This window comes from Triturus cristatus, chromosome 11 (assembly GCF_964204655.1).
Source record: "Triturus cristatus chromosome 11, aTriCri1.1, whole genome shotgun sequence".
Taxonomy (NCBI): Eukaryota; Metazoa; Chordata; class Amphibia; order Caudata; family Salamandridae; genus Triturus; species Triturus cristatus.
This window is the reverse complement of record NC_140594.1, coordinates 578,015,438-578,042,468: the sequence shown is the minus strand read 5'-3', so window position 1 is coordinate 578,042,468 and position 27,031 is coordinate 578,015,438. Positions and strand designations below refer to the sequence as shown.

The 27,031-nt window shown below is 47.0% G+C and overlaps 1 protein-coding gene across 4 annotated transcripts in view; it reads right to left on the bottom strand.

The window, feature by feature from the left end:
* The window catches only part of PHYHIP (phytanoyl-CoA 2-hydroxylase interacting protein), a 335,593-nt gene that overhangs the window by 43,655 nt on the left and 264,907 nt on the right, over positions 1 to 27,031 (bottom strand). For all 4 annotated transcript variants that reach the window (XM_085633782.1, XM_085633784.1, XM_085633785.1 and 1 more), the window contains exon 4: positions 22,378 to 22,495. In XM_085633782.1, the coding sequence (XP_085489908.1) occupies positions 22,378 to 22,495 (118 nt within the window). The remainder of the gene's footprint in view (positions 1 to 22,377; positions 22,496 to 27,031) is intronic.

Genomic DNA, 27,031 nt, shown 5'->3' with positions numbered 1-27,031 from the left:
AAGGGTCAATGCATGCAAGAGCTAAACTTTGCAGCGATGATCAAAAAGAGCTGTTGGAGCTTCTCTAGCTGGGAAAAGGGATAAGAATCCGACTGAATATACAACTGCGTGGGATTGAAACAAGAAGATTAACGATGGGTAAAAACACTGGATATAGCATGGTATTTGTACCTTTTGGAGAACCTAAGGGACATCACCGAGAGGTGAAAAAAAATGTCTGAAAGGAGGCCATGTATGTGGCAGAGCACACAGCAGGGACCACTTGTGACAAAACGGGTAGACATAGGCAAGAGCAAAGAAAGAAGAAAAAAAGAAAAACATAGAGTCACATCCATAAAGGTAAGTGAGGAAGTTTGTGGGAGATGAAGGAATTAGTGCAGGGCTGTGGGGTGACACAAGCGTGGTGGGAGCTATAAGCAAAAGTCACGTAAAACAAGGAGTCGAGGAATTAAAGTGAGTGGAAAGAGTTACATATATGGCCCAAGAGCATATGGCCAACAGAAATACTAAAGGTCAGAGCAGAGAACTGCATCCAGAGATAACCTTCAAAGCAACCATTGGCAAAGTGACTGTAAACAATGTTGAGAGTGTAGAGCATCCAATATATGAGGAAGGCATTTAAAATATACACATGGAACAGGACATCAACCCAAAGGGAATGCACCCATAAAGAACATGAAGCTATCATATGGGATGGGAGGGGTGACGCCAGAATAAAGAGACAATTTCAGATATTTGTGGGTCACTTTAGGTTCCTTCACCAGTGCTGCAATAATGAGGCGTGCCACAGCAGATCACAAATGTAATAGATGTGCTTCTAGGCCTCTCCAAGGGTTAAAATGGGGTTAAATCAACTCTGTACGCATGCGAGGAGACCCCAATTGCCAGGGGTAGTTCTGTCGGGTGGATGATGAATCAAGAACACCCGACTGCGGGCCTCTGCGTGAGCAGGCCGTTTTACTGAAAAGTCGGAATGGGGCTTGTGCTAAAACAACTCTGCTCCCAAGATATAGCCGCGCCCGCTTGCTGGTCACAAACCTCCTTTGGATGTGCTATGGGACGAGGTAAGGCACTGTTCCCGCAGTCAGTGGGGGCCAAAAATCAGTGATGTGGTCTAGCGGGGCAACACAGACATCGTTGCAGCTTCGCCATGAGAAAGTCAGGAGTGGACACATCCGCCTTCCTAGCAAATCAAAGAGGTACAGACGGGCAGTAAAGTCGTCTTTCACCGGGTCACGCCACGTCTCCTTACAATGAATGGGACCTAGGTTCAAGGTCCATGCGAGGTTCCAGAAATGGCCAGATACAGCAGACTTTCCAAAGCTCAGAAAGAAGCCATCTTCAAGCCCGGGATCCAAGCCACGTCCCTGAATTTCAGCAGTTTTGTTAGTTCAAAACGTTATGTTTTTAGAGGCATTTTCACCTAACTATAACGTCCCTTTAACAGTTGTGTTTTTTCAGAGAATTTCTAAGGTATTTTAATGTAAAATAAGATATAATTACAATTCCTAACTATAACGTTACATTTGTGTTTTTCCGAGAATTTCATTTGTATTTTTCAGAGAATTTCTAGTTTTTTTTAACGTAAAATAATATTTTATTACCATAGGTAACGCCAACCACTGTGGCTGTGTGCAGTGTAGGGTTGGCCACAGAGTCTAATCTGCAGCCAGGCCCTGTTTCCGATCTCTCTAAGGCAGACAAACCCATGCCACCCACGGCTACAGGGCAGACCATGTGCCCTGCCCCTGCAACTGCCCAACTCCTCCCCCGCACCTGAGCTATATGCAGTAGCAGTGGGGGTGGTTGAGTGAAGGGCCTGGCTGTTTTTCAGTACAACTGCACGCCATAACCATACGCGCGCTGTTAATTTGCCTCTATTAGCAAACGGCGGCTACATAGCAAACAATGCACATGCTGCCTATTTATTTTGTTTTTTTGTCTTGTTTTTTATAAAACCTGAGCAGCACTAACACCCTTCACCAATATCCAGCATTTATCATATATGTATTTTTCCACAACTGCATGCACGCGACTATACAGCCCAACCATGCACGCGTTCACAATTAGCCTCCGTTTATAAGTTAAGGTCAGGTAACCATTCACATGTCGTCCATTTGCGTTTAGGAGCCTCAGTGGCACCAGCGCCCTGGTTGAACTGAACTAAGTGCTCCTTTTAACTATTAAGCACCGAGCATGCACAAGACACTTATCGGAAGAACCTATTAGGCACACGCATGGGCTAGACATCGCCCTGCACAAACATCGTGCATTGGCTAAAGAAACTACCTCCATATTTCCATCATTCATGATTAAAGGGAACTCACGATAGCTCATCATGGGCCATAATAAAAAAACACAAAAACAAGCCTTTACAAGCTCAACACTGAATAAGCAATACTACAGCTTAAGCGTCTGGAATTCCTTAAATGAATATTATTTATCTATGCCACCGTTCTGTTAGGAATGAATAGCATTAAATGCGAATTCCACTTCTAGGGTACCGTACACCACATCCGGATTCCACTAGGTAAAACGACAGGCCAAACAAAACGTGCAATACGATTCCTATCGATTAACATCATGTGCCTTAAAAAAAAAACTTTTAATCCAATAAAGGAAAGTGCACTAAGCATTTGTATGGCGATCCTTAGATTACTAAGATGAGCGCATTTGAGCAGTGATAATATTCACATCAATATTCAATTCCCAGCACTTTTTTTCACAAAATTAGCCTTGTATAATACAATTTCCCGTTTTTTAAGCATGTGGGAACAATCTTACTATAGTCTCAACCCTATGGTTGCATCTTCGAGCAGTACTCAAATATTTCTATAAATAATTAATAGTATTGCACTTATATCGTAAGTTACAAAATGTATCCATGATTTTTGTCTATAGTGTCTTTTATCTCTCCCAGTTATAGACAGTAGTACCTTCTATAACTCATACATGAAGATGAGTGAATAGGCTCAGTGATGAAGCAGGGTGAGTAAATTTGCCTACCCTCCATAAGCTACCTCTAATGTAGCTTACTTCGATTTGGTCCTGAAGAAGGCCCACAGACCCATGAGGGCTACCAAGGGCCGAAACATGTTGACCTATTAAGACCTACAATCAGGCTCAGTGGGACATTGACACTACCACTGCAGCACCACCAATTCACCTTTTTATCCTTGCCCCATCCTTGGTAAATAAAAGATTTAACTGAAGACAGGAGGCAATTTTAACCTCACTCTTCACAACACACCTTCGCACTTACTTTTCACAACTGTCGCGATACCAGACGGTCTACCTCCTGGTGGAGGATAAGGCGATCACTTGGAGAACCGAACACTTAAATGATAAAAGACCCAGTGATGATACTACGCACTTATACAATTTATTTATTTATTTATTTATTGCGATTTTTAAAGCGCTGCAATTACCCATAGGTGTCTCGGCGCTGAGAGCTATATCTGATACCAGTAAAGTAAATCTCTGAAGCAGTTTTAGAGTGATTTATAAATAATCATGTCGTTGAGAAAACAGCCATGTCTTTAGCTGCTTTCTAAAGATGATCAGCGTTGGACTGGATTTTATATTAAAAGGAAGGGAGTTCCATAGTTTTGCAGCTGCGATGGTGAAACATCTGTCTCCCCAGTTAACTTTCCTTGTTCTGGGTATATGAAGCAGATGAGCAGTATTGGAACGAAGCGTTCTGGAGGTTGATAAAGGCTTAAGTGAACTCCTAAGAAATTTAGGTCCCATATTATTTATTGCCTTGTAGACAATACAAAGGGCCTTGAATTTCGTGCGACTTATGACCGGAAGCCAATGCAGTTGGTCCAAATGTCTAGAGACAGAGCTAAATTTTGGAATGCCCAATAAAACTCTAGCTGAGGCATTTTGTATCATTTGAAGTTTGGAGATGACCTTTTTTTGTGCATTGAGGAAGAGGGCATTGCAGTAGTCAGTGCGTGAAAACACCAGTGTTGAAATTAGTGTTTTTCCTGTAGTTGTAGGAAGATATGGGAGAAGTTTCTTTATTTTCCTTAACATGTTAAATGATGATGATACTATAGCGTTCACATGATGCTGGAAAAGAAGTTTATCATCAAATATTACTCCTAGGTTTCTGACTTTACTGACTGGTTGAGGTGGAGTCCCCATTTCCTCCGGCCACCATAAGGGAGACCACAGAGGCTGAATCTTACCAAAGAGCATGACTTCCGTCTTTGATGAGTTAAGTTTTAGACAGTTGGAAGCCATCCAACTGCTGATGGCCCTCATGCCATCTTTGAAGTTTGCTGCTATCTTGGAGCCGTTTTTATGTATGGATAGTACCAACTGGGTATCGTCGGCATATGTTGTTAGGTTGATGTTATAAGCTTTTATTACCCTCGCTAAGTCCGAAACATAGATATTGAAAAGGGTCGGACTTAGCGAGGAACCCTGTGGAACTCCACAAGGATGGCTGAAAGTAGGAGAGGTGAATGTACCTAACTTAACTGCCTGTTTGCGGTCAGCCAGGAAAGATGTAATAAGATCTCTGGCTTTGTGTTTAATACCGATGGCCTCGACACGGCCGATCAAAGTAGAGTGATCGACCGCGTCGAAAGCCGCCGATAGGTCCAGCAAAATCAAGACAGCCTGTCCTCCGTTATCCATCGTGGTTCTTATTTCATCTGCAGCCTTAATCAAAGCAGTTTCTGTTCCATGACCTTGTCGGAAACCGAACTGGGTGTCGTCTAAAAGGTCATTGCTTTGAATGTAATCAGACAGTTGTTTGTTCATGACAGATTCGAAGATTTTAGCTGGGAACGGCAAAGATGCGATAGGACGGTAGCTGGAGGGTAGTAAAGGATCAAGCGATGTTTTTTTAAGAAGTGGTTTAATTATAGTGTTTTTCCAGATAGTTGGATATGAACCTGTTGAGAACATGATGTTACAGATGTATGTCAGTGGTAAAGTAATAATGTCTGGAATAGTGTTGAGTATAGAGGGGTGACAGGGGTCCAATGGGGAACCAGATTTAATTGACAGAATTAGTTTATGGATGTATTGTGAATGTATCTTAGTGAATTCCGTTAGGGCTGTTGAATTCAAGTTTGTTTGTGTGTTCAACGATTCAGTGATGTTGGAATTTGGGGTGAAATACTTAAATATAGATGTGACCTTTTTAGAGAAGAAGTCAGCCAGTGTGTTGCAGAGAGTTTGAGATGTTTCGATGGGTGGATTGGATGGTTCAGCAAGATGGTTTACTACTTCGAACAATTTCTTCATGCTGCATTTAGCCTGGTCTATTTGGGTGGTATAGTAGATATTTTTTTCTGTAGCTATTCTCTGCTTATAAATATGGAGTGCAGCTTTATATGTTATTTTATCTGATGAGTTGTAATGTTTGCGCCAATGGCGCTCTAGGTTACGACAGTGTTGTCGTTGTAGTCTAAGTTGTTCAGTAAACCAAGGGGCCGAGGGAGTCTTCCTGTTGTGTTTGGATGTTCTGGATGGAGCTAATGTAGAAAATGCCCCTTCCAGAATAGAAGTATATCTGGTGGCTGCAATATTTGGATCAGTTTCGGTGTCTATACCCATGAAGGCATCAGTAAGAATCTGTGCAAGCTGGGTATGATCTAGATTTTTCCAGTCTCTGGTGGTTTGATAGGAGTTCTGAGATGTACTTTTAAGAGCTGTTGTTTTAATTTTAATATCGAATAGAATGGCGGAGTGATCAGACCATGTTAGAGGTAGTGTTTTATTCATGGTGATGTGTGGATTATTGGTAAAAATACCATCAAGCGTATGTCCTGCCTTGTGTGTTGGAACCGTTATCAGTTGTTCAAGTTCCACAGAAAGAAGGTCATTGATGAGCTGGTCAGTGTCTTTATCCGTCAGGGATTCGAGATGGAAATTAAAGTCACCCAATACGGTGAAGTATTTGTGTTCCACAGCTAACTCACTCAATTGATGGAGTTGTGAAAGAAATGTCGTACGAGAGCCTGGGGGTCGGTACAGAAGGGTGCTTGTGAATGTTTGATTGGTGGTAAGCATCACAGTAAAGGCAAGTGCCTCACAGCTCGTATGTTTTAAATCAATAGCTCTAACGCGGAGGCTGTTGCGATATATTATTGCAATCCCTCCACCTTTATGCGCTGAGATGCGGTCCTGCCTATGGACACAGTAATCTTCTGGCATGGCAGCTTTAAAATCTGGTCCTGATGAATCGTCTCCCCAAGTTTCAGTAAGAAACAGGAGGTCGATAGCATAGGTATTAAGCAGCTCTAATATGTCAATTTTATGGCATGGAAGCAAGCGAACATTTATAAGTGCCGCTTGTATCAGTTTCTGAGGTGTCGGTATTTCCGGGTTGTTTTTTTTGCAGGGAGTACAAAGAAACAGCCCTCCGATAGGTTCAGCAAATAGACATACCGGGGGATCATGCGCCTTGCATAGGGTGTTGTTTAAGTTAATGAGGTCATTTGCTGTATAGACTAACCTTGATGACTCCAAAGGTGCAGGGGGGGTGGCCCTGGGCTCGGTCAAGGCTCGGACGGGCGCAGACGGGCTTGGCTTTGGCGCGGCTTCGGCGCGGCTTCGGCGCGCGCCCGGCGCGCCCGGCGCACCAGCCCGCTGCGCCAGCCCGCTGCGCCGTCTGGCCATGACACACATTATATAGAATGAGGAGGGTGGGAGTCCGGCGCGACTAGAGCGCTGACCCCGCTACTCCCAAGATGGCGCCCACCGCCGCCAGACGCCTGAACAAATCGTCAAAATCGGTGGTAGGAAATGAATGAAGCGTGTGAAGGGTGTTAGAGTTCCTGATTTACATTCCCCAAATTATTCTGATGTTAAAAGCCCCCAAAGTACAATTTATCAATTGGTCTACAAAATCTTCCTACAGGGATAAAAAATGCTTCTAAAATAGTACAGTCGGAATTTAAGTTCACAGGTAACAAACGATAAGCTCGCAGCCCCAGTAGCAGTCACCGGGGAGAGCTTCTAAGGCAATGCGGCCACCGGGAAGCCTTGCTTAAGTATTCTGGGAGGGCGGGAGTCCGGCGCGACTAGAGCGCTGACCCCGCTACTCCCAAGATGGCGCCCACCGCCGCCAGACGCCTGAACAAATCGTCAAAATCGGTGGTAGGAAATGAATGAAGCGTGTGAAGGGTGTTAGAGTTCCTGATTTACATTCCCCAAATTATTCTGATGTTAAAAGCCCCCAAAGTACAATTTATCAATCGGTCTACAAAATCTTCCTACAGGGATAAAAAATGCTTCTAAAATAGTACAGTCGAGGAGGAGCCTAGCGCGCAACCAAGATGGCCGCGTAGGTGCGAGGCTCCCGAGGACCTCCGCGACCTCCTGAATTAATCCTGGCGATATCCTGTCCTTGTTGAGGGGACTGTGTCGGTGAACCCGAGCTGAGGCGCCGCCCGTTCTTTGGGCTCGAATCGGACCCCGAACACCGGTGGGAGCATCGATTGAAGGTTGCGGCCTTCTCCTCGCCGGCCCCCCGGATTGGAGTAGTGGGGCGATCCGGGGACGAAGTGAATAACAACGGCGAGCGTGGCTGAGCGACTCGCATACCCCGCACTTTCACTTTCGCTTTTGCGCCCTCCTTGCCTCAGGCGGGGTCGGGCTGCGGAGCGGGGTGCGGTGGTGTTGCCTTGTCCAGGTGCCCGGCTGACCCGCCGGCGGTGGGTTGACCCGCTGCCCGGTGGTCGCCCCCGTCCCCCCCCTGACACCCGTGATTTGGTGTGGCGGCCCGTTTGGAGATCTTGGCACGACGGTGTAAGGGCCAGCATGTCCACCAAACAAGATGGCGACCGGGCGAAGATGAAGACAACCCGCCGTGGCACGGCGCACCAGGCCAATAGTATGGATCGCTATACGCTCCAGAAGGGTTCTCCGGAGACAGCGCGGTCATCCCTGGTGGGCCCGACGGAGGCACCTGCCCAACCGGTGGATCTGACCCTCCGGGACGTCATGGGCGCCATCGCAGAGATGAAGGCCTCGGTGGACCAGCGTTTCGATACCTTGGCGCAAAAAATTGACTCGGTCCTGGTGGATGTGGGCCTTGTGAGGGCAGACTTGTCAAAAACGAACGACCGAGTTGACTCCCTGGCCCACACCACAACGAGCCTCACGACGGACGTGGTGGCCCTCCAGAAGGAGGTGCGCCGGCTTGGCCAGGCGAGCGCCCTGATGGACCGGCGACTGGAGGACTCCGAGGGTCGGGCCCGGAGGAACAATGTTCGCATTATTGGTGTGCCGGAGGGCCGAGAGGCGGAGGCGGCGGATCTCTTTGTGGAAGAATTGATCCTGACCCATCTCCAGCCCCGGGGGCTGAGTAAGCTTTTTGCGGTGGAGCGTGCCCACCGGGTCCCTGGGGGCCGCCCTAAGACCGGTGCCCCGCCGCGGCCTATTATTGCCCGGATTTTTAATTTCCGGGACAGGGACGCCATCCTCCAGACCTCCAGGCAACAGGGACCGGTCAGGCTGGACAACATGGATGTACACTTCTACCCAGACTTTACTCCGGCGGTCCAGAAGCAGCGACAGAGCTTTCTTGGTATTAAACGTCGCCTAAGGGACCTAAACCTCAAGTACTCAATGCTCTTTCCGGCTAAGCTGAGGGTGGAGGTGGATGGCCGTACGCACTTCTTCGACCGGCCCGAGGCGGCTGGGGACTGGTTAGATACTTTGCCTGGAGATCGGGGTGGGGGGGGCGCGGCTGGCGGGGAGGGCCCGCTGGATCAGAATTGAGGGGTGACTGTATAGGCCTTGCTCGGGGTATTACTCCTTTACCATATATCGCCTTCGTATGTTCCCCTCCCATGGAGGTCGGGTGGGGTCTGCTGGGGGCTTCCCTCCTCCTCTGGGGGACTAGTTAGTACTTAGCTATGGGGCGACAGGCACACTGCACTTTGGGGGGGCTGTCTGGGCTCATGCAGGGGTGCAGGGAGGGGGGAGTTCTGTTGGGACCGGGGGGTGGGGGGGGTGTGTTGTTTGTTAACACCGCAAGGCAAACCCGCAACTGTTTTGTTTTTAAGATGCTCGGTGGGGGGCGACCGATTGTTTTGACGTATCATGGGGGGTAGGGATTTGATTGTGTTGTCATGGAATGTTAACGGCCTGGGGGATAGGATCAAACGTGGTGTGGTCCTGCAGTATTTAAAACGTATTTCACCAGATGTTGTCTTCCTGCAGGAGACACACCTTATAGGTAACACCTTTCATGCAATGAATCGGCGGGGATATCGTTTGGCGGCCCACTCCGGCTTCACTTCGGGCTCGCGGGGGGTGGGTATTATGGTCAAGAACTCGCTCCCGTTGGAGATTGACGAGGTGCGCCATGATGAGAGGGGACGTTACACTGTTCTGGTGGGACGAATGGAGGGTAGAGTGTTTATCTTTATATCAGTGTACGTCCCGCCTGGGTTACAAGCCACTACATTTGCGGACCTGGGGCGCCTCCTTCTGGACCTTCCGGGTGGCCTGTTGGTGGTTGGAGGGGACTTTAACGCGGTTGCCTCTGGGTCTATGGATCGCCATCCCCCTAGGGACCTCCCCCGGGCACAGGCGTGGCTGCCCGGCTTTTTGGACACGCTGGGCCTGGTGGATTGCTGGCGCTTAAAGCATCCCGCATTGCAACAGTACACCTTCCACTCGGGGGCCCATGGTAGCCTCTCGCGGCTTGATTACATCCTTGTCCCGGCGGCCCATGCAGGGAGGGTGGGGGAGGTGCGCCATTTGGCACGGGGTATCTCAGACCACTCCCCATTGTTGTTGCATTTCGATGTCTTCCCGAGGGGGGATGGCAGGGTGGCCCCGATCAATGCATGGTATTTGCGCGACCCCACCATTCGTGCCGACTTGATCAAATCCTTACAGCGCTATTTCGATGAGAATGTGGGGTCGGTCCCGTCTGCCATCTCCCTGTGGGAGGCTTTCAAGGTGGTTCTTAGAGGGGAGGCCCTCTCCTTCATTTCCAATGCCCGGCGGCGCGAGCGGGAGGAGGTGACCCGGGTTGAGGCCGAGATTGCAGAACTGGAGGGTGACCTGGGGAGCGGGGTAACAGACGCCAAGTTGCATGTTTTGCATTTGAAGCAGGCGGCCTATCGGGCCCTCGTCACGGAGGCGGCCAGGGGCCTCAGTAGAGAGCAGCAGGGGCGATTGTATGATGTGGGTGACAAGGCTGGCAAATTGATTGCGTGGTTGGACAAGAGGGAGAGAGCGAGCCGCGTGGTGCCTTTGATTGAGAGCGTGGATGGTGTGTGCGTCACTGAGCCGGAAGCCATTGTCTCCTGCTTCGCGGATTATTTCCGCGAAGTCTACTCCCCGGTTTCTCCTTGCTCGGAGGAAGATTCCCATGTCTTGCTTCGGGACATCGCACTGCCCTCCCTTACGGTAGAGGACAGGGATTCGCTGGACGCCCCTCCCACCTCGGACGAAATTGCCTCGGCTATTCGCTCGGTTGCATCCGGCAAGGCCATGGGCCCCAATGGTATTCCCATTGAGCTATACAAGTTGCGCCCGGATGTGTTGGCGCCCCACCTGCGCGCGATGTTCCTTGCGGCCCACTCGCGGGGCTCCCTCCCGCCGGACCAGCGTCTGGCTACAATTGTGGTGATCCACAAGGAGGGGAAGCCCCGTGAACGGGTCACGTCCTATAGGCCGATTTCGCTTTTGAACGCGGAGCCCAAAATCCTCGCCAAGGTGTTGGCCAACCGGTTGGTTGGCGTGGTGGGCGATTTGGTCCACCAAGACCAATCGGGCTTTATACCACACCGCAACACGGCGCTTAATCTGCGGCGCTTGCACGGGGTGCTCGCGCGTGTCCCATTTGTGCGGGAGCCGGCCATCTTGGCGTCCTTGGACGCCACCATGGCGTTTGATACGCTCGAATGGCCATATATTTGGGCGATGCTGGCGAAGTTTGGGTTCGGCCCGGGTTTCGTCAGCTGGGTCAAATTGCTATATTCGGGCCCGATGGCGCAGGTGGTGGTGAATGGGCGAGTATCTGCCCCATTCGCGCTGGGGCGGGGCACGCGACAGGGTTGTCCCCTGTCGCCTCTCCTGTTCGCCCTGGCCATGGAGCCCCTGGCGGAGTGGCTGCGGTGGCACCCTTCTATCCGTGGTCTCCGCTGGACCCCCGAGCATGAGGACCGCGTGTCTCTCTATGCTGACGATATCCTTCTGTATCTCGCCTCCCCGCGTAAATCACTGATCGTCCTGGTTGATGTTTTGCGCTCATTTGGTCGCAACTCAGGCCTGGTCATCAACTGGGCGAAATCCTGTGTCTATGTGCTTTCCGGGGAGGCTCCGGCCCTACCACGGGACTGTCCGATCCAGATTACCTCCCACGGTTTTCGATACCTGGGTATCTATATCACACTTGACCCGGAGGCCCGCTATGAGCGGAATTTGCTACCTCCCCTCCAGCGCTTGAGGGAGGACGTGGTGCGCTGGCGGCGTCTGCCGCTCTCGCCGCTCGGCCGAGCGGCCTTATTTAAAATGATGTCCCTGCCGCGCTTCCTCTACGCCCTCCAGAATACCATGGACTTGGTCCCGGCACGCTACTTTCGCGAGGTGGAGGGCCTCCAGCGGCGCCTGTTCTGGGACGGGAGGCCGCGTATTGCTCTGGCTAAATTGACGCTCCCGTGGTACGACGGAGGGGTCGCCCTCCCGGACATCAGACGGTATTACTGGGCCTCCCAACTAGCTGCAATTAATCATGGCCTTTACGGGCCCGCCTTGAACCCGGCATTCGAGATGGACAAGACGCTTCTGCCCGGTGGCGATTATAATCGAGCGCTCTACTCTGGCGCGCCCGACTCCCGTTTGACGGGACCGACGCGTGTCATGGTGCGTGTCTGGCACGCGGCTAATGCAGCTATGGGGTGGAAGGACCGTTTGACCCGAGCGTCTCCGCTGTATGCATCTGAGAGGTTGGGCTCCCTGTGGACGTCGAAGGGTTTCGAGAAGTGGGACACGATCGGAATCAGCACGGTGGGAGATCTCTGGACGAGGGGGGGATTCAAAACTTTTGAGACGCTGCAGGCGGAGTTTCAGCTGCAGGGCAGTGAGTACTTTCGGTACCTACAGGTCCGCCATGCGCTGGGCTCCGTCTTCCCGGATGTTGCATCCATTCCGGAGTCTTCCCCCCTGGAGGACAGAGTGCTAGATGGCCATGTCCCGGACAGCACGATCTCCCTCATATACAAAAAATTGATTAACGATAGATCGTGTCTGCTGACTAGTCTCCGCGAGGCTTGGGTTGCCGACGGGCTGGAGCTGGACGACGAGGATTGGATTTCCGCGGTGGCCTCTCCGAAAGAGGTGGCCATCCCGGCTCGCCTTCGTTTCGTCCAGCTCAAGATCCTTCACCGGGTCTACGTGACGGGGCCAAGGCTTTTACGTATGGGTTTTGCCGGTGATGGAATGTGTAAGCGTGGCTGTGGTGCGTTGGCGACTTTCATGCATATACTGTGGGAGTGCCCGAAGGTGGAGCGATTCTGGCGTGGTGTGCATGAGGTTCTACGAATGGTTACGCGTGTCACGCTACTGCCTGAAGCGAGGAGATGCTTGCTGAATGTCTGGGAACCAAATGACTACTCGGTCCCGCAGGCGCGGTGGGTGACTCTGGGATACATGATAGCCAAGCGTGATATTGCCCAATTGTGGGGATCCCAGAGGCCCCCTGCGGTGTCGGCCTGGAAAGAGCATATGGATTGGTGTATGTTTCGTGAAAAGGTGGTGTATGTGGCGAGGGGTAAGCCTGGGGCGTGGATGAAACTCTGGGGCCCCTGGAACGCCTACCGCGGGGGTATTTGTGAGCCGCCGCTGCTACCGGCGGCCTCGCCGGCTCCGTCTCCCTAGATGGCGCCCCTCCCTTGGCCGCGGGCGCGCGGTCCCCCAGTCCCTGATCTACTCCCGTCCCCCTCTTCAGAATTTTGCTGCTGGTGTGGATCCCCCACTTACGGAGCACGTGTTGTCACTTTGGATCGAGGGCTGCCTTGCGGTTGTGGTTTGTTTATGTTGTTTTGTATTAAGAAAATGGAACCGTACTGTGGGCATGGAGCTTGGAGACCTGCACCATTGATCACTCCTGTTTTCCTACTGTGCACCGCTGAGAAAAATTTTTTTTGCTGTATGTATGTAATATGCTTTTGATGCTCTAGCGGCCGGCCGTGTGGTTGTAGGCCCATACCTGTAACTTCTATAAACTGCAATAAACGGTTTCAAAAAAAAAAATAAAAAAAAAAAAAAAAAATAGTACAGTCGGAATTTAAGTTCACAGGTAACAAACGATAAGCTCGCAGCCCCAGTAGCAGTCACCGGGGAGAGCTTCTAAGGCAATGCGGCCACCGGGAAGCCTTGCTTAAGTATTCTGGGAGGGCGGGAGTCCGGCGCGACTAGAGCGCTGACCCCGCTACTCCCAAGATGGCGCCCACCGCCGCCAGACGCCTGAACAAATCGTCAAAATCGGTGGTAGGAAATGAATGAAGCGTGTGAAGGGTGTTAGAGTTCCTGATTTACATTCCCCAAATTATTCTGATGTTAAAAGCCCCCAAAGTACAATTTATCAATCGGTCTACAAAATCTTCCTACAGGGATAAAAAATGCTTCTAAAATAGTACAGTCGGAATTTAAGTTCACAGGTAACAAACGATAAGCTTGCAGCCCCAGTAGCAGTCACCGGGGAGAGCTTCTAAGGCAATGCGGCCACCGGGAAGCCTTGCTTAAGTATTTTGGGAGGGCGGGAGTCCGGCGCGACTAGAGCGCTGACCCCGCTACTCCCAAGATGGCGCCCACCGCCGCCAGACGCCTGAACAAATTGTCAAAATCGGTGGTAGGAAATGAATGAAGCGTGTGAAGGGTGTTAGAGTTCCTGATTTACATTCCCCAAATTATTCTGATGTTAAAAGCCCCCAAAGTACAATTTATCAATCGGTCTACAAAATCTTCCTACAGGGATAAAAATGCTTCTAAAATAGTACAGTCGGAATTTAAGTTCACAGGTAACAAACGATAAGCTCGCAGCCCCAGTAGCAGTCACCGGGGAGAGCTTCTAAGGCAATGCGGCCACCGGGAAGCCTTGCTTAAGTATTCTGGGAGGGCGGGAGTCCGGCGCGACTAGAGCGCTGACCCCGCTACTCCCAAGATGGCGCCCACCGCCGCCAGACGCCTGAACAAATCGTCAAAATCGGTGGTAGGAAATGAATGAAGCGTGTGAAGGGTGTTAGAGTTCCTGATTTACATTCCCCAAATTATTCTGATGTTAAAAGCCCCCAAAGTACAATTTATCAATCGGTCTACAAAATCTTCCTACAGGGATAAAAAATGCTTCTAAAATAGTACAGTAGGAATTTAAGTTCACAGGTAACAAACGATAAGCTCGCAGCCCCAGTAGCAGTCACCGGGGAGAGCTTCTAAGGCCGGGAAATCAAGAGCGGGAAATCAAGATATACTGCACCGTATGCTTAATGTGAATGAGGGTCTTCACCATACAAGAACCCTAGACCCTGGTAAGAACAGAATGTGTGATTCATTCCCCTTTGATGGGAAATCAAGAGCGGGAAATCAAGATATACTTCACCGTATGCTTAATGTGAATGAGGGTCTTCACCATACAAGAACCCTAGACCCTGGTAAGAACAGGATGTGTGATTCATTCCCCTATGATTTTTGATTGTTTTGTTACATCAGAGTAAGAGTGGGTTGTCCTACTAGTCTGTTTTTACTCTTGGTTGGATTGTGGTATGGCTGTTATTTTACTGGACTCGAGTGTGTGGTAGGTATTTTAAAGAACTGAAGTATAGTAAGGCTATGTCTCTCGTCTATGATATTACAGGTGGCTGGGATTTGTTGTTAAGCTGTATTTCAATGAGGGGGCAGATATCTTTGGCAATGAAGTGTGGAGTACTTGTTGATTCTCTGAAGTGGTGGGTTTTGTTTTTCCACTGGAATAAAGCTTTCCTATATTTCAGTGTGGGTTAGCTGTTTGTCAAGACTGGAGTATGGGTGCTTGACGATTCTCTGGATTGGAGGTTGAGGTGGTGGTTGATGTGGCTAAAGTTTGGACTACCGTCTGGGGTGCATATCGATTCTTTGTTTTTGAGTTTGTAATGACTGCTGTTTGCCTGAATTTCAGAGTAGGAGGATTGTCGTTTCTCTGGTTTTAAGTGCAATATGTCTGTCGTTCAGTAGTGTTTGAGTGTGATATGGCGGTTGTCTGATGAGTATAACATGGTGGATGGAGCTGGCATGTAATGTGGCTGTTGTGCTTATGTGTTACAATGTGAAGCAGCTACTGCATTTCCTGAGTGAAGTTAGGATTGTATAGTTTATCTGTATAGTAGGGGGGAAATGTGATTGCCTCTATGAAATGGAGTGTGCTTGGTTGTTTTTCGTGTGGATTAAAAGTTGTCTATCTAGATAGAGTGTGGATTGTTTGGTAATTATATGACTGTTGTGTTGTGTCACTACAGTTGTTTCTATATAATAACTTTTGTCTGGCAGAATTTCATTTCATTGACCCTGTTTCTTCGGAGAAGGTGCCAGTTGCCTTTCAGAAATATAACATGCAAGTGTTAGTCCAGCACTAAAACCCAATTGGTTTTGATGTTTTATTAAATCATATATAGCCCAGTTGCAGAAAATGAATTGAACCGTCTCCTAATAAAGCCCTGAAATGTAAATTGCGTGTAGCTCTTTGTTTTCATCTTTTGAAGCCCAGATTGCCTTGTTACAACATTTGCCTTTTTTCTGCGGCAAGGGGAAAAGCTTAGATCTTATTAAGTATTTCCAGGCCTACGGTAGATGGAGGGGGTGGTGCTCACAGCCAGGCCTGGCCCACGAGCGCAAAGCACGCGCTTGTTATAGGTCAGAGGTCACACTATGAGCCCGCACTTGTAAACATGGGGTGGGCGGAACTCTGCGGAATCTCGTGGAGTTTTTATGTAACTCCAAGGAATTAGTTCCACCCACCCCAAATATTTTAGCATGGGATAATTTGGTGGTCTAGAATGGATTGTGTGGTGATGTGTTTTAGTGTTAGAGGGCTCCTACTCCATACTTGTGATATGGATACATGGAGTATCATTAACTTGGTTAGTAGAAACAATTATTTACAGCACTTAGAAATTGCAGATGTCCTATTTTAAAATGTAAAGTATTATTATTTTAATTTTTATTTGGGCACTTGTCTCCTCAGGGGTAGCAGAACCGTAAAGACTTACTCTTAGAGGTGGGAAAACTTATAGAGTCATTACAAGTTTGACGGAGCAGAGGTCTTACCGTAATTCGTCAGGGTTTTGATACCACTAAACTCAGTGCTCCACAGTCTCATTCAGGAGTGAGGGAACTGCTAAGTTTCTGATGACAGCCTCAGCTAGTTCTGCCTTTGGAAACCCAGGGTGCACTCGCCCATCCGTGAATGGGTAGCTCAGTCAATAGATGAAAAGACCTGCCCTATTTAGTCAAGTGGCACACAGTTAGAGTTCTTCTAGAGACCACTCAAGTACCCAACTGATGCCAATATTTCCAGTGGGGGCAGATGATGTGTAGTGTCAGCCTCCACTATGACATCCCCCCAGTTGCACTAAACTAGAGGGACAGGTGTCTCAAAAAGTTGGGCACAGTCACACATTTCTGTTTGTAATGGCACCAACTGAACCTCAAGGCTTTTCATTTTCAGATGATGACTGGTTTTTCCGGTTAGTGACCAGCTACAACCTGATAATGATGTCATGTCTGGAGCTCCAATGGCTAGAAAGATGGTTCAAACGTTCCTGAAATCATTGCAGCTGGTGCCATTTGACATGACCAGAACCACATCATTAGTGTGCAGGTTCAATACCTTCATCTTCATATAGGACAGGAAATGGGTAAATATGGGTGGCCAATGCATGGAGTGGATCAAGGACTGTACAGCCCCATGCAGCAAAGCATTTCTGCAGCTCATCGTCCTAGTTAATGTTTGTCTGTGGTCTTTGTGTTGCATCTAGACCGACAGGGCTACATGGAACATTGTAACTCCTGGATGGTCTCAAGTTCTTAATATATCCTCCATGCAGACACAGCAGTCAGCTAGGAATAGAGCACATCTTCCTGTGAGCAGGGCATCTCTTCACATTGCAGGACAGTCTAGAATCTTTTCTTTCACAAGTCAAAGTTGAAAGGGTTTCCAAGAATGTAGACTTGCCCCTGTATGAAGGATAGGAACCACCAGAAATGTTCCTTCTGCTGGCAGTGCATCTGCTCTGAACTAATAAACAGAACCTCCTTAACAGCAGACGATGTAAAAGTTACTAGCTCAATGGGGGGCAATATTTATTCAACTTTATTTGCCGGAGCAGGACCATTAGCAAAAGTGTTGCTTCATACAAAGTCCTATTTAAGCCGGGTAGAAACACACCTTAGTTCCTTGTGCCCATTGTTCACTGGTGTCTGTAGCAGGGAGTCTAATGTTCAGACCTCTTTGGGCTGGTCAAGGTGAGGATGTTGACTTCAGCCAGATGGCCCAAGTACATGCTACTGATGTTGTTTAACAGCCTACAACATGGGAAGAGAGCCAAGTGATGAATTTCACTCTAGCAGGTGAAAATTACAATGAACAAACAAGTCCCCCAATAGGTAAGCTTCATTTCGGGGTTAGATCCTGAGCACAGGAACTTGTGGGTTGACATGTACACCGCGGACAAAGGTTTACAAAGTAAAAGGTTCCCAATATGTCATAAACCAACATGCATGTGGAATTTAGGGTCAGGGACTAATCATGACTTTGAAGAAGGATATCTCTGGAAATGTAAGGGGTAAATAATTGATTCCAATGGTTAAAAAACTAGAGCAACCCATCACAGCCATCATGACACAAACATAAATCCTTAGGTGAAAAGGAACAACTTCTGTGTCCCTTTAGGGCCGAATGACACACATAGATGCTACCTCTGGCTACTGAGCAGGTTGTGGGTGGTACAGGCTAACAAACGTTGATGCACTGGAAAACATCTCTGCCGCTCCTTGACTTCTGCTTACTATTACTTCAGGGATGATCCTTTGTAGCAACCTAATGGCACCTGGGGTCACTTGCCATTCAACCCTCAGTCCGCTGTACCTTGTTGTTTGCTCTCAGAGTGGAAGTGGAAAGTATGCTCATCATCTCTCACCAAACAGTACAGCTTCTTTCTCCTTCTTCCAAGCAGGACACAGTGGCATGAATTCTTACAGAATCTATAGCTTGGTTCCAGCACTTAAGGGAGGAAGGCAGCAAGCAGACCATGGCCCTTATAAACTTCCCTCTGTGCTGATGCATGTAGAGTCTTCTCCTGAAGTACAAATTGCTATACCTATCAGCCTTAGGGGGGTCTTTCCCCAAACGTTTTGCTGTCACCCTCCTATTTTGCTGAATTTGTTTTTGTTGGCATTAGGACTCTGTGCTAGAGTGCTCATGTTCAGTCCCTAAAAAACGGTAAAATTGTCTTACACCTGATTGGCATATTTCATTTACTTATAATTCCCTAGTAACGTGGTATTCCATATATCCAGGGTCTGCAAATGAAATGCTACAAGTGGTGCAGCACTTAAGTAGCCTGTTAAAACATATTTCAAGCCTACCACTGCAACCTGAATGCAGTTTTAACCTGACAATTTGACTTGGTAATATAATGCCCTTTCCAAGCCTTAAACTCACCTTTTATTGCATAGAGTTGCATATATTGCATATAAGTCACCCCTAAGATAGGCCCTGAGTAGCCCGTAGGGCAGGGTGCATTGTAATTAAAAGGTTGGACATATATTTTTAAGTTTTGCATGTCCTGGTAGTGAAACGCTCCTAAATTCATTTTTCACTACTGTGAGGCCTACCTCTCCCATAGGATAACATTCTGTTGCATTACTATATTACATTTAATAAGTGCTAACCTTCAATTGGGAACATGTAAACATTTCATGATTTGTGTCTGAGAAATTGTAATTTAAAAGACTAATGGTAAAGTTGGATTTTAAATTACAATTTTGAAAATGCAGCTTTTAGAAAGTTGGCATTTTCCAGCACTAAGGGTTTAATGCCTGCAGCCTGTTCCTCTGTCAAATGACTGGTTGTAGTTGGCATTTGGACTTTGTTTATTCCTTCCAGACAGCCACACAATAGAGGGATTAGATGTGCCTGGATGGGCCATCACTGGCAGGATGGGGGCAGAACTGGGCATAACCTCACTTGCATCTGAATTGGCTGTGCCCTGCCTTCACACAAAGAAATTGGCACTTCAGAGGGAATTCTCTAGAACCTTCTCCTACTTAAAAGGAGGCACCAAGTATGAAAAAATAAGACCCTCAGGCCCACTCTTCAGTTCACTTTCTGGACCTGCGGAAGGACTCTCAGAGGACTGCCTGCTGCTGTAATTCAGAAGACTGGTATGCTGCACCTGGAAGCACTGCTTTGCTCCCTGAAGCCTGACTTGAACCCTTAGAGGCCTGCCCTGCTAGTTTAGTCCTGTTCCACGTCTTGAACCCAGGACTACCAGAGTGAATCCAAGGGCTAGTTGGCTAGCCTCCTGATTAAAGCCTCAGGGATTGAAAATACTCCAACCATCTAGAACCGGCTCCTGGACCCAGCAGTGCCCCTCCAGTCCTGGATCCTTGGTAGTGATGTTAAAGGTGCCCAGATAGGCAAAATATAAAACTTGGGACTTAGGCCCGTACCATTCGGGAACTACGAAACAGACCAAGGGAGTACCATAGGGCTCCTGTTTGAACCCTACCTTGTTTAATATCTATGTTGCCCCCTTGGCCAAGCTCCTTAGAACATGTGGTTTTATTCCCATATCCTATGCCAACGATACGCAGCTTCTATTCCCTTTCACCAAATTTACTCCTTCTGTTCACTTGGCTTTCTCTGCTGGTATGAGGGCCATTTCCAACTGGATGAGATGTAACTTCCTCCAAGTCAACGTTGGAAAGATGGAGATCGTGTATTTCGGAGAGGCCCCACTGCTGTGGACTCCCGCATGGTGGCCTGTGGACCTCGGCACCCCTCCCGCCCCCAAGTCCCTTGTTAAGAACCTGGGCATATGCTTGGACCAGGCACTTACTCTGAAAGAGCATGTTGCGCAAACTACCGCCGCTTGTTTGAACATGTTGGGTCTCTTGCGCCGGGTCTTTCCCTTGCTCCCTGATTCTACTCGTAAAACTCTGATGCAGACACATACTGAGCCGCCTGGATTATTGCAATGCCTTACTGGTCTCCGCCAATGAGTCCTCGTTATGTAGATTGCAGGTGGTCCAGAATACCGTGGCACGCCTTGTCTTAAATGTCCCTCCTAAAACCTCCTCCCTTCCTCTCCTTCGTCAGCTGCATTGGCTCCCAGTTCACAAGCGGGTGAAGTTTAAAATCTGCTGCACTGTGAATAAGGCCCTACATAATATCAGCCGTACTGAACTTGCAGAGAAATGTACTCTCTATGTGCCCTCCAGATCCCTCCGCTCGGGAACCAAATCCCTTCTCGTAGTTCCCCGAGTCAGAAGAGCCAGGTTGGGTGGTAAAGCTTTTTCCCACATGGCCCCTCTTTACTGGAATCAGCTTCCCATTAACCTTAGACTATGTTCGGATCATCTTCAGTTTAGGAAGCGCCTTAAGACCATCCTATTTTGATTCTGCTCTTTAGCTAGCCCTGTAGCCGTGTTGGCAGTGCAGAGATACCCCTTTGGGGGTAGATTCAGGCGCTAAATAAATAAATAAATGAGAGGTTTTTGGGCTAAAAACTGCTCTTAGAACCAATCCCCTCCATTCCTGGATCCTTGGTGGTGATGTTAAAGGTGCCAAGCTTGCCAAAATAAAAAACTTGAGACTTAGACATTCTTGGCCTAAACACTGCTCTGAGAATCAAGAGGAGACCGGTACGAACCTGCTAGTGTATCCGCCCAAGGTTCATCGCCAGTCGGCCTGACTTCGCGGCAGCTCGTTCTGCATTCTTCTCTGAAGCCGCAAATTCTGTTCAGTGATCCTTCGCCAAAAGGATACCCGCCTCATGTAACTTTTGTCAGCAACAGGCTGTAACTTCGTCCCGCTGGAGATTTTCGACTTTCAAAAAAGAGACTAAGACCAAACTCTCCGACTGCCGCAGCGATCGTGACTGTCCTCGTCGCCAGGGTTAGATGGGCAGTCACAGGCTGTCGTAGTAGCATGTACAATAATTGGATAGCCACACTGTGTCTACTATCTTCTGAGAAGGGACAATGTGTGGTCGCTCCTCCTTTTATTTAAGCCCTCGGGCTGTGCCTGGCCCAGGATGAAAGGTGCTACATAGTATAGTAGAGGCCAGATAGCACTCTACCCAGATTAATCTGCACATAAATATTTAAATTTAATTGAGTTTGGAAGACCATTTTTGCTTTGATTTTATTGTGTGGTATGGCTGTGGAGTCTACAAGTCAGTGATGGACGGATGTTTTTCTGGAATGGAGTTTGAGATGGCCTTTGTCCATTGTTGCATGAGATAGGTGTTGTCGCTGTTTATTGAAGCCTGAGGAGAGCTCCTATAGAAGTATTTTTGGAGCCCAAATAAAAATTACATTTTGTCACTAGAGTGCTTTCTGTCTCCTTTAAATTATGGTCTATGTTTTGAGTGTAGTTTTGACTATGTCGGAGGGGCGGTTGCTTGTCCGGGTTGGAGTTTGGGTGGCTAATGTTTCTCTTGATTTCCCTGGGTCGTTTCTCTGGTTGTTGCGTGAGATAAATGATTATTCTTATTATGTAATGTTTTTGGTTTCATGAATTGGATTGTGCAGTGAACGTTGTTTTGCTGGAAAGTTGTGTGAATTGAATGCTTGTCATAATTATTGTGAGGGGGGCTGCTGACTCTCTCTAGATTGGAAAGTGGGTGATTCTTGTTCCTCTGGATTGAGATGAGGGGAGTACTGGCTTTTGATCTCAGTAACGAAACGTAGGGTGTTGTGTTAGGTGGTTTAAAGTGCAGTAAGGCTGTTGTTTCCTTGCATTTGATTCTGGAGTATCTGTTGTTTATTGAGAACTAAGCTGAAATGGATGCTGACATTATGTACAGCAGTATGGCTTGGCTATATTTATTTTACTTTAGAATGACACACTCTATTTAACTGTGAGTTTCTCTCTGATCGAGTCTGTTGTTTTTCCGAACTAGAGTGTTGGTTTATAGTTCCTACATTCTTTTTGAAAGTGGATTGCCGTTGTTTGTTGAGATTGGGTATTGGATTGAGTGGTGGTAACTGTTTCTTTAAAATGAAGTGTGAGATGTTTGAGGTTGACGTTTCTGCCCACTAGAGCGTGGAAATGATGTTGGCCGTGTGAGTGTGATGAGGCTGTTCTTTCTGAAAATCAAAGTGTCTTTAATGGTCAGAAAGTGTCACACTGACCTGACATGCTGGAAATATTCCTTGTGCTGGTTCCTGTAGAACACGGCGAAGCGCAGCATTCTTCCAGCTATTAGCTCCGCCTTCTCCTGCAGCTGCTGCACGTGCTCCTTGGCATAATCTGGAATAGGGAGAAAAAGGAAAGCATGAGTTTTATTAGCAGAAAAATATTAAAGTGTTTTCCGACTCTCTGATCTGTCTCATATTGCTGGCAAAGATGCCATTTAGAAGGAACTCCTGGAGAGCAATTGCCATCCTATGACCCTGATTAAAATGGGGGCGGGATAATTCCCACCAGTGTGCAAACCCATATTTGTGCAGGAATCGGAATTATAAATTGTACAGAGGTTTACAGCACCTGGTAATTACCAGGTACAGTAAACTCCAGACCATTGTAATTTCACCCTGGTACATTTTGGCAGGTCTAGAGTGACAAAACATACCATGGGGGGGAGGGTGAAGAAAGTGACAGAGGGAACAGTAAATACCAGGACACATGGATTTTGGTACAGAAAGAAATATCTCAAAATGTTCTTGCTGTTAGTCAAAGCTCCAATTTGAAGGAAAGTATTGGGCCTGTGGAACTCAGTCCCCCTTGAGGCATAGGTTAGGAATTATCTCTCAGAGCCACCTGGTGCTAACCCTTGGCTGGGTATATAAACTCAAAGTACAATATACTCTGCACAGACCCTCATGCTCGTGTTATTAATTAAGTCAGAACAATTCAAGACATAATATAAGGAGAACTTAGGCCCTGATTTATATCAGAGCGGACAGCCCGCCGTTCTACCGTGGGGACAGAGTAAATTGCTCCATCCCCATGACGGAGGGGCCGCCCACCTAATTTATAAATGACCACCAATCAGGCAGCCCTTTATAAAAGCATTGACAGGTACCACCTTTTCAGTGGTTCCTGTCAATGCATTTTACTCTGTGCTACTGGGCTGTGTCAGCAGGATGCAGCCCTGTAGCACAGAATATTCTTTTTTCTTTACAAAAACAAAAATCCTGAAACAGAATTTTCTTTTTGTCAAGAAAAAAGTAACGTTCCAGTTATCATGTGAGTCTTTTTCCATGGCGATGGAAGCATTATTACGATTTTACTGTCCCTCACTGGCAGGGTTTGCTGGCGGTGAAGGACAGCCAAAAATGGCTACAAGTCCGCTCACCTAAATTGGAAGTCTCCGCCGTGGTAAAATTGAAGGTCCTTCCGCATATATATTGGGCCAGCGCGATGTAGTTCCCTTCCTGCCAACATATAAATCATGCCCTTAGTCTCTTGCTCCTATCAAAGGGTGGGCGGGAATTTGGTAGGACATGGCCAATGAGCTACGGTCTTCTGCCCCATCTTAAATCATACGAAGACTGCCAAAAAGTTGTTAAGTTCATCTCAAGTGCCATGCAAGTATGCAGCCATTCCAGTGAAATTGACAGAGATGTCTGATGGGTAGTAAGCAATATAAGAGCAAGTGGCTCATTTTAAATTATAATGCTACAATGTTTTACTGTACAACTCGTATACTCTTTTTGGGCTGTTTTTTAATGTTTGTTTGATTATATTTAAACCGAGGACAATCATTCATAATATCATTATTTATTTTAGATGTAAAAATAATTTTCTGGTTCTGAAAATCATTTCTTCTGGTTTCGTAAAATCACCCTAGCTGCTGAATGTAGAATGACAGGCCCAAGATGATGGCACATCCATAGTCAGTCCGGGCTACCTCAAGAACATGCAGTAAAGCGAGAAAGTCCTTTGACTGGAGAGAGAGTTTATGCTTTTTCAAGGACTTAATGGTTGCTGTTGCAGCATTTGCTGTAGGTTCAATTCGTGACGATATGGAAAAACAATGATCAGTCTATATATCTAGTGATTTAACTTCAATAAACAGAACAGGTTGAAAGCCATCCATGGTGTCCAGTGGCCGACTTATGAGAATAAATTCAGTTTTTCTCTGGGTTGAGTCTCAAAGTTCAGAGACGTCCTTTTGTACTGAATGGCAAGGCAGATTTTAGAGTGCAAGTCTCTTGCTGCGGTGATATTTTTTGATAAATCTTTGAGTCATCAGCAAATTGATGGGCTTGTGCTCGTTGTCTTGCATACCTCCCCTCGCGATTTTGTGACCTGAGTATGGTCTCGGTGGTATGGTGGGAAGAGTTGCTTTCTGATAATGGAAAGTTTTAGATCTTTTAAGGTCGGATTAAGATACTTGGGAGCAATGTTTAAGGATTGCTAACTCCCTGAATTAGGATTGCAGGCACAAGCGAACGCTCATTTGTGTGCATATATTAAGGTAGGGCATCTGAAGCAATTCCTGAAGTATTTGAGAGATAAAACATCAGCCTTTTTTGCAGTGTACAGTTCGGTTACCCAACTTATTTTCTCATATTTTGATGAGCAAAGTGAGTTGTTCTTAACCTTTTCCCTTCTATGGACTCCAAATTGAATCACTACCTGAAGCAGGTACCCTAGCCTGAGCATTTTCTAATATTTTAACCTACAATAGATACACACAAATGCAGAAACAGGTATATATCAAACAAACACATCAATTCTGAAATATTTTATTTCATTAACAGACAAAGAAACTACAGGAATCGAAATTTTAGTTTTATTGGGAGGTTTGGAGCCTTTCAAATGTTGCTTTTATTTTTAAAAGACAAAGCAAAATGCTGCAGGGTTTACCAAAGTAGGTCCTGGAGGGCCGGATCCATGCCAGATTTTTAAGATAACTGCATTCATCTAAATGGGGATATGCTAAAATCTGGCATGAATCCAGCCCTCCAGGACGGAGTTTGGAGAACTCTAGTATATTGCTTTCGTAAGATTTAGAATTCTGATCAACTAGGGGTTGAGTATTGATGGATACATGAGAAAAGTTACGCAAAAAATGTGGGGAGCTGTTTTCCTATCTGAACTTGAAAGCAAACCATTATTACATTCCCCTTGATCGCACTCTTTTTTTTTAGCTTCTCTGGGTAGACATTTTTGCGTAAGGTTTATAAAGTATGGAGACTTTTGCTGCATTCAGCTTGATTCCCTCTATTAGGGGGCAGTATGTAGTGATTTGTTTGGGTCATTTTGTAATGGAGATTAAAGTTGTGATATAAATGTTTTGTAAATAATCACAAAACACTGTTTTTATGATGTTGTAAAAAAGAATGAATACGTATAAATTATGACTATTTTAAAAGCCTATGCCTCTGAATAAGCATTTGGTACAGAATACTGATAAATATTAAGCCCTGCCCGTCTCCTATATCGTGAGCCCTAGGTTCCTCAGATACATTTATCAACACATGCAAAAGAACAGAACCTTTTGGAACTCCACAGAAGATTAGGACAAGACCAGAGGGGATGTTTCCCAATCTAACCTGCTGTTTGTGATTAGATAGGAAGAAGGCAAACCAGAAGTGAACACAAGGGATTAAAGCATGGAAATGAGTCTATTATGGGCAGAAGTACAGTATACCCCTGCTAGATCTATAAGCATGAGGAAGTAGACATGCCTATGACTTTACCTAGCCATGGCAAAAAATGTGTTACGGACCAGTATTTTGAAAGTTATTTGGCGTCATCGTATCTTTTTTTTTAACAGGGAGTGATTTGTCTTATTTCAAGTGAATCCATCCAGGAAGATAACTTAATTTGGTGACAAGTTTACATGTTGAAAACCCAAGTTGTATAAATGGATGAGTTATTTTTGATGATGGAAGCCAGGATGTATTTTTATAGACATATGTTGCCTTTGAAGCTCTGATGGCCTTGAATAGTTGTTCTTCAGCCAGCAATGTAAATGTAGGCCAACATCTATTAGGTAGTGAAGTTAGAGAGGCTTCTTTGTAAAAAATGTCTGTTGTTACAATACAACTCTTAATTAGAACAATTTAGGTTGGAAAAAGTAAAGATATGGCTGGTTATGGAACACACCACACAGTTCTGACGGAGGCAAGATGGCGTCTGACTAGAGATCATCGCTTACCTCTCTCCTCCTGGCTAAAGAATCATCCTGTGTTGTGCCAATTGGTATGTGTGGAGAAGCAGCTGACATAAACAGGACCTGTGGTGTTCTCGGGTGACCCCGATCACATTCAGGCTGGACCGGGCATGAACCGTACACCCTCGGGGAAAATCACTGGGAGGCTTTGACGCGGCTGCTTCTGACCACGGTTGCTGGGGCCAGGCACGTTCACACTCCGTGGCGGTTGCTTGGAAACAGCAACGTGTTCCCGAAAGGAGCACTGGAAGACCCGGCTACGATGGCTGCACAAGGAAGAGGCAAGCAGCAGCGAGTGACCGCCACGGCTGCCCCATTGCGGCAAGACGGTTTAGATCCTAAAAACGATGTGAAAAAAAGGGGATCTGCGTGCTAACAAAGGTGACAAACAAGGGAAATCAGACCTTGAGAAAAATGAACCTCCAGGGAAACTAAATAGTTGGCGGACTAAGGTGCATAGTGAAATCGGGAAAACACAACCTGCTATATCAAGCATATTTTCACCCTTCGGTGACCCCAAGACCGAAAATCCAAAGAAAAAAGCAGCAAATGACAGCTATAAGGGTGATAGCGCTATAAATAATTCAATGGCAGAGGACACCGAAGGGGAAAATGTGACTACCGGGCTGAGTAAGGCTGTGAGTGCTACGTTGAAGTAC